At 28.0% G+C, this 8,490-nt stretch overlaps 1 protein-coding gene across 3 annotated transcripts; it reads right to left on the reverse strand.

The window, feature by feature from the left end:
• Nucleotides 1-550: 550 nt before the first annotated feature.
• Nucleotides 551-7,385, reverse strand: LOC111620659. 3 transcript variants are annotated; one of them, XM_023362633.1, is made up of 4 exons: nucleotides 6,396-6,533; nucleotides 5,710-5,760; nucleotides 5,412-5,616; nucleotides 551-1,085 (listed from the first exon to the last, which is right to left on the reverse strand). In XM_023362633.1, exons 3-4 carry the CDS (start codon nucleotides 5,614-5,616, stop codon nucleotides 670-672), a joined length of 621 nt encoding a protein of 206 aa, XP_023218401.1. In that variant the 5' UTR covers nucleotides 5,710-5,760; nucleotides 6,396-6,533; the 3' UTR covers nucleotides 551-669. The 3 variants fall into 3 exon arrangements, with proteins under 3 accessions (XP_023218401.1, XP_023218402.1, XP_023218400.1); XM_023362634.1 differs by lacking the exons at nucleotides 5,710-5,760; nucleotides 6,396-6,533 and adding an exon at nucleotides 7,247-7,385; XM_023362632.1 differs by lacking the exon at nucleotides 5,710-5,760.
• Nucleotides 7,386-8,490: the final 1,105 nt, after the last annotated feature.

An 8,490-nucleotide genomic window follows, 5' to 3' on the forward strand; every position in this document is an offset into this window, starting at 1 on the left:
ATGTGTTCTACAAAGAACTATCAGTCTAAATGTTTATATATAAACATTTTATAAATGAATCATATACTGTATTTAAAAGAATTTAGGTTCTTAAATGAGTAAATAAAAATAAGTTTTTATTCTAATATTACAGAAATTATAATAAATAAACTAAGGATAGAAACAAATTAGAAAAATTTCAATATTTATTAAACATATTTTATTGCAAAATTCATTATTGATTTTGAAACTGTATTGAGAATTTATAAAATAAATAGTTTCAGTTAATTCATAAAACACTTTGATATATTAAATATGTAAACATTTTATTCTGATTTACTTGAAACATTTAAAAATAATTTTATATTAATTTATTAAAAATATTTAAAATAGTTACATTTTTATTACAAAAATAACAATATAATAGATTTATACTATAATATTTAAAGAAAAGAATAAAAACTTAACTCTAAATTATCATTATGGTGAAATTTGCAAATATAACAAATATCAATTCATTTATTACTTATTTTAACATCAATAAAAATATAAATTTACTTTTAAACTCAAATCTCAGAATGCTTTTTAAAAATATTACTTCAATCATATTCAAAATAACAATACTGTTTATTTATGTTGTTAATTAATCTGTTTTTATGATAGAATTATTCTGAATCATTGATACAGAAACTAAATGATAATCAATGCACGAGACAATAAATATACACTACAACTTATCATATAATGAAATACATCAACTGCTGGCATACCCAGTACCTTACCTTCTGTGCCTACTATTATTGCAGCAACTGGAATTATGTGAATGCCAACAGCACCCTGCCAATTATAATGGGTAACACACAATCCACCAACAGACACAAAGGATGTGACTTGCTGAATCTGAGTAAGAACTTTGCTAAGCTTATTTGGTAAAGTTTTGAGAGCAAAGACAATTACAAAAATACTAAGCACATGAATCCAGCCAATCATGGCTTTGTTATATACAAAATTAAAATTGGCTGCCAGCAATGAAAATCCAGCAATGGAAACCCACCATGTTGTCTTTTTATGAAGGGAGATTAATTTATTAGGTGGAGATGAAAAACCTGTGAATGATAAGAAGTTTGAAATTCCAATAAATTTCATATGTGAAATAAATTAATTTTATAATTAATTTCAAACATATAATAAGATTTTTTCAAATGAATTTTATGATTAGTTTGTATTATATGTTTTCATTAATGACATAATCTTCATGTACTTATGAATATGAAGCAAAATATTTAAATGCTTTATAAAATATCTTTTTATACTTTAACATTATGCAACATAGTATATCATGCATTTTAGGTACAACAGTCAATTTTAACAAGCATTACTTTTAGTGACAAAAATTTGAACCATTAATAAACAAATAAATCCAATCCAATTAATATATAAAGGTAATATATTAAATACTGAATAGATCTTAATTCCTATTTAAGTAATAGGATATTAAAATGACCATTTTCTAAAAACACATTAAAATATTTTTATTACTATAACATATTCTTCACTTTACAGTTTACTGAATCATCTTATAATTGATATGGTTAGTTAATGAACAAGGGCTGTTTTTTTTTTAATTTGATGCTTAAAACATACTCAAATTTACCAATTCTGATCTATATTGGCAATTCCAACAAACTATACAGGGTACTATATAAATTCAAAATACAGAATGTAAACAAGGTAAGTTTATTTACATTGACATTAAATGATGTTTTACTTGTTAATGTATGCATTGCTTTACATTATTTGAAAAAAAGGTAAAAGATTAGTCAGATTTTGGTTAACATGATTCTTATTAGATCATGTTTTCAACTTCCACATTTATTATACATCTTATAGAATCTAGTTTTACTGTTTGTAAAGGATTACATATACATTTGTATTACTGGAAGTTCATAAAAATGCTAACATATCTGTACATTTTATTTGCTTGCTTATAGCAAAGTTGCATTTTAACATAGGTTATTAAATAAAAATAAGCTTGACATTAAAATATTTTAAATTCAAAATTTAGCATAACTCTCATATAACACTGAATTTTGATCACATGGTTTCCTATAACATTGCTGAAGAATTATGGCAAAGCTCTCGTAAGTGTTATTTTTTATGTTTTGTGCAAAAAAATTTGCTATTATGTTAGATGTAATTTTTTGACATTTCCATTCTTTTTGTGAATCTCCACTGTTGATTCACTACCCACTGAAAAACAACAACAAAAATAAAATATTGAGAAATTTGAACACCATTTTATTAGCTGATCTCTATGTTGTGTTGCATGCTACCTAACTTGAACTTGTTTGAAACTATTAAATATAACTGAAATGTACAATTTGTGGCAACAATGCTCAAAAATATTGACAACACAAACATGAACTGTTATTTCTTGAATAGGCATTAATATACAGGGTTAGCAAGAAATAAGTTTCCCACTTCAGAGAGCTCTGGAGTGCGTTCTACTGCTCGAAATGAGACAAAATTTGGACTACAGATAATTCAAATGATGCACTTGATATTTCTTAAATAAAAAAAAAATAGTACAAAAATTTATTGATAGGTGGTGCTGAGTACACAGAAATATTAAATATGCATGCACATATAAATGTTGAATATTGTATATGTAGCACTAAAATTGCTGAATATGTCCTCCTTCATTTTGAACAACATGCTCTAATCGCAAAACCATATTTTTCACAGCTAAACGCAGTGAGTCTGCTGGAATATCCAGAACATGGCACCGAATGCTGTCCTTCAGATCTGGCACAGATGCAGGTCTTCTACAGTAGATGGTGTCCTTCAGGAAACCCCATAACCAAAACCCTTCAATATTTCTGTCTGTTACAGCGCTACCTATTGACGGATTTTTGTACTATTTTTTTATTTAAGAAATGTCAAGTGCATCATTTGAATTATCTGTAGTCCAAATTTTGTCTCATTTTGAGCAGTAGAACACACTCCAGAGCTCTCTGAAGTGGGAAACTTATTTCTTAACTCTGTATTTTAATTTTCTTCAATAAAAATTTTTGATGTCATATACTGTATATTCATTGATATACATATTTGAAAAAAACATAACAGTGTCTCAGTAATTTTCTGGAAGTTTTGTGCAAATTAGTATCTTACAGTTATCTATTTAGTTTTAGTATTTTATGATACAGTACAATTTTATTAGGGAAAATTATTTTTAATTTCAGTTATGAGCCATAAATTAAAAAAAAATGTGTGTGGAATTGCATAAGCTTATAGCATCTTATTATGAAGAAAAATTACAGAATTTGTTAAAAGAAGTTACTCAACCATGCATATAAAATAAAAAGATATAAAAAAAAAATTGTATTCACAACAAAATAAAATCTGATCCAAAATTTTTACTTAATGACTATGACAAGAGATGGATCATTAGACTAGTCAAGAAAGATCCTGAACAGTTATTTGTATGTTTAGTATATTTTGACTAAAAAAAAAAGTTTAAAAATATACACAAATCACTAATGTGGTTGAATATATTTAACACAAACAACTTTGAAATTTTGTTTAGTATTTCAAAACTTTATTAATGTTTTTTTCAAAGATTTTCCTTAAATTTTACTTTATTTGATAAAGTTCATATAATACAACAATCTTAAGTAAAACAAACAATTAAGCAATTGAAGTTAGCAAGACTATAACAAAACAAAGAATTCCCCAGAATTTTTAAAAAGTTTATTTTATAGATTAAAAAGCAAAATTCAAGTGAAATGATGTAAAAGTTGGAAGAAAAAGAATTCAAAGTTTCAGCCTCAAAATGCTGTATGTACTGTAAAGCTGAATTTAAATTCTTGCATGTAGCATCTAGTATGTCTTATGTTTGTTTATGTGCAGTAAAATGACATCACATCCAAGTGCTGAATCCCAAGTGGATATTTTGAGGAAAACTGGCCCCTATTCAGATGTTAGAAATGTGAATAAAACCTGAAAATTGACACTGCCAACCCATTGGTCAGGCATGAATCTACAACCAACTATCAGTGTTCAATAGTTTTGGTCATTGGTAGGCATTGTAGGAGCAAAGTGATTGCCCCTCCATGTTTTTAATTGTTTTAACATGTCTTTTTAATGTCAGTCAATAAAACCAGAATTTCCACTAATTATAGTCTTATTTACTTTTTCTTTTCATATTTTGGTTCTATTCTACTCTACAAAGAGGGCCTTTTTTCAATATTCAGCATAGGTTCATCTAGGCCCGCAATGAAGACAACTAAGTAGTATGGGATAAGGTTCCAACATATCTAGGACAGACAGCCATAAAAATTCTCAGGTCCCCAGAGCAGTAAACTGATGCTTTAATCAGACATCATGGGATTATAACAAATCAAAAATCTGAAAAAATAGCTGTTGACATTTATCAGTACAAAAATTAACATTTAAAAATTTTTATCTGCCTACAATAAATAAAATTCATAAATTTTATTTTCTTCAGTATCTTTATGGAAAAATGTTTCTAATAAAATGTTGTTCAATTTGCTTTTATGTGTAGCTGTCTTTTTTTTTTCTTTTTGCATCAGTGTGAGCAACCTCAGAAGGCTAAAAAAAATTCTGCATTGCAGAATTTTCTTTTCTTATAATATAATTCATTCAAAATAACTTTTTCAAAAAATAATTAAAATTATTTTTAATGTAACTTTTACAAAAAATCATTGTATGTATAATAATAATAATAATTTAAAATCATTGATTATGAAATGTGAAGCAAAAATATATATTTATTTTTATAAAAATTTTAAATTTAATAATCTGAAAATACTTCATTATTTTTTTGTTAAAAATTGAACTTTATAATTCATTTTAATAATAAAATAATGCATCTATCTTATCTCATAGCAAATTAATTTTAAGTTATCAGACTGATATAGAAAGATAAAGTTAATACTGCAAGCTTTACAAGTTTTGCAGTAAAAGCCAGCAGCTTTTACTGCAAGTTTCCTTACAAACTTTAGTTAATGTCAATAAAACAATATTTGTACTACTAAATTGCATACTAGTCTAGAGAATGATTATCTTTAAAAATTAATAATAATAAATAAAATAAAAAATATTGTTAATTGATTGGAAGAAACATTTAGCTGGCTGATTAACCATCTAAAACCAAACTTTGGATAAACATGGCATTAAAACATTCATTTTGCCATTTATATTAGTTATCGAATTAAGAAATAATGATGAATTTTTTTAAATTAAAAATTAAATAAATAGCCCTGTATCAAATAATGTTTCCAAAGTTATTTTTTTAATGTATTTAAAATTGTAAATAAGATAAATTAGATTTTATGTTAATTGCATTTTTGAATTATACTCTAAAAGATAAAAGCTAAATAAAAATTTATTAATTTATTTAAAATACTCACTAAAACGAATTGTTCCCAAAAAAGCAGCAACGGCAATGAGTAAGAAACAGCTTATACCAAATAATGGTGTTTCTTCCAGTTTCAGAGTGGATGAAAAAAAATGGAGATGCCAATTTGCAGATGATTCATGTAATCTCCAAGCTGCTAACAGAGAAGAAACTGCCAACGTTCCATCAGATAAAGAAGTCGTTAATTTTCTTCCCATCTGTAAATAATACAACTTATAAAATAAAACAATTTTTATAGTTTAATATCTAAATTCAGTTATTTTCTAAAATAGGAATATGCGTCTCTTTACCTTCGGCAGACCTACTTAGTTTTAATTCGAAACAACCTTCGCAAACAATAACTATAAAGTTTAAAGTTCATGTATAACATCACATTTACACAGATTAAATTTAAAGTAACGTAGACCAAATTATAACCAAACCCAATGAAAACCTTTATGAGCAAATAAAACAAAATAAATGAAAAAGCAACTTCAATACGTATATTCTAGATCAAAGTATCGACGTAACAATATTTTTTCTCAATGCGACCTAAAACTCAGAAAATGGGTCATAAGTCAAAGTAAAAATTAAAATGTCTTAACCTGATTAAATTACAACTTCTACATAAAATTTAAAAAAAAAAATAAAGAATGCATTTTTTCTCTTTATTATAATAAACATTTTTAATAAGAGAACAACCGAAGTTGAATATTCAAAGTAATTTATGTAAACAAAATTTTTAAAATATGAGGATGATGCTTAAAATGGAATGATCAATACAATGCTATCATTTTGTCAATCAAATATGATCATTAAATATGACCTCTGATTCCTTATACTTTTTTTTAAAATTAAATATATATATATAAATATATATATATATATATCAATTTCAATATGACTTCAATATTTTTCGTGAAACAAAATCGGCAGAACGGAGGAGAAACTAATTACAATTTTCAAAAGGAAGGAAGCGTAATTTACTTATCCTTACTTCTTTAATTAAGTTTAAATCTTAAGTTTTTACTTCTTTTAAAACCAATCTAGTTCTTTTTCGAGGATTAAGGATTACATTAAAATTCCCACAACATCCACGTTCCGCACACCGGAATGTAAACATTTCATATTTGCACTGCCAATGAAAACAGGTTGCCAATTCAATTTTTTTTTAAATTTTTTCTTGTCGAGAAAAAAAATTTCCTTTCGGTTTTTTTTATTTTTTTTTCTTTTCTTTTCCTTATTTTTTAAAATTTTATTAAAGCGTATTACATTTTTAAAGTATTTTTATGTTAACGACCGGATGGCCAAGCGGTCAAGGTGGTAGGCTGCCACCTTGACCGCTCGAATCGAATCCCCCGAAATTTTTCGGGGTGGTCCGTCCGGATATGTTAGACCTCGTCCCTCACCACTTGGCCACCCTATTGTAGGCCTGGCCGAATCCATAATGGGCTTGCTAAAAACGGCCCTCTTAGTGCCCACAGGGCGTAAAGAGTAAAAAAAAATACCCTAACCTAACCTTCCTATTACATATACAGTTTTTTCATTTTTTATTATTTCCATCCTGAAGGCACTGAGGGTCACTTAATCATAGCCATCATGAGTTTGAACAGACCCATAAATGGGACAGCCAACGGTTGGGGGTGAGACCCCAATGTATGATGTATCCGAGATAGACTGCCAATAAAAAATCCTGGGGTTGCTCGCTCTGATTCAGTACGAGTCTGTCAGAGCGATAAGATGATGTCTTAACTGCCTGTCATCCGGTCCTATTTATCTGTGGGCTAAGAAAAATTATTGAAAAATGCAATAAATAATTCTAACTTTAGCGTAATCGAAATTGGATACTTTTGATGGAATGATTATCCACTGCCATGTCTCCACCAATATAGGCTTTTATTGATCTTTTTTCCTGTATAGTATTACCATAAATCCCAATTTTTCGGGATTTTCCCGACTTGGAACGTTTTGAATTGGACTGGAAAATTTTTCCCGAAATGTTCCAATTTGTATTTTTAAAAAGTCGAACAAGCGTTTTAGACAATAAATGCCGTGCATGCATGCGCCGGCTTATCTCACAATCTAACATGAGCACTCCTTTAGTACGCTGTGCGATGGCTTCAAAACGATCGATCATTTCGTGTAATTTTGGCGATAAATAATCAATGATTACATCTGGCCATAACCTAATTTTTTTTCTTTTCTTTTTTTTTGTCCTGCGAGCACTTAGAAAACCTTTATATTTAACTATATCTATTATGGATTCGGGCAGATCCACACAGATGGATCAGCCGGGTTTTCTAACAAAAACAGTTAAAAAATATAACATAATAAAAAATGTATTTACTAACTGATAATTCAATAAAATTAATTTAATTAGGATTGCTCATTTTCCAGAGTAGCTATTATTTATCTAATGCTAGGTACCCATCAATTTTTATCATGCTACTTCACTTACAATGTCCTGATTTCTGGATTTTAAATTACGGCGATCTTAGTCGTATGGTCACTAAGAAGGTCTTTACTCGAGCCCATCTTGGGTTCGCCCGGATGGTAGGGTAGGAGGTTCGACTTAACCAGATAAAAAGACTCCTGGAGTTTTTAATCTGTTCGGACCCCTCAGAACGGTATGCTGACACCTTAACCACTAGGCCATTCAGTCGTCGTTAATATACACTCACAGTAGCAAATAATAAATCTGATATAATATTCCTTCAACAATATTCACTATTTGTAGATTATTTTCATTCGCAATTCAGTTTAACAATTAGCAGCTAAAGTTTTTAATTTTTTGAATTAATCCGATGATTCTGTTTTATATATAAACCTTCCAATGTAAGTTGGTAATTGTTTAATCAGACGAAATTCTTTTTCAGTCAGTTATATGGAGAGACTGCTTTATTACAGTAGTTGTAAATAGTCAATTTTTTTATTTTAGCCCGAGGTATTGGGTTTCCCTTTCTCTTCTACGAATGATTTAAACGTAGTTTAGTACGGTTGGACAACTGCCAACTTACGTTGAAAGGACTACTATAATAATAATAATGATTATACACTAAACTAGTAAAATAGCGAAGTAAATCACATTATAT

The sequence above is a fragment of the Centruroides sculpturatus genome, unplaced genomic scaffold (assembly GCF_000671375.1).
Source record: "Centruroides sculpturatus isolate CEXI.00-Female unplaced genomic scaffold, Cexi_2.0 scaffold194, whole genome shotgun sequence".
Lineage (NCBI taxonomy): Eukaryota > Metazoa > Arthropoda > Arachnida > Scorpiones > Buthidae > Centruroides > Centruroides sculpturatus.

What these genes read in the sequence shown, in the direction of transcription:
- LOC111620659 (XM_023362634.1), bottom strand. Translation starts at nt 5,616, where the DNA reads ATGGGAAGAAAATTAACGACTTCTTTATCTGATGGAACGTTGGCAGTT. An exon ending in TTTGGGAACAATTCGTTTTA is followed by an intron (nt 1,086 to 5,411) that starts GTGAGTATTTTA and finishes TATCATTCACAG; the next exon opens with GTTTTTCATCTCCACCTAAT.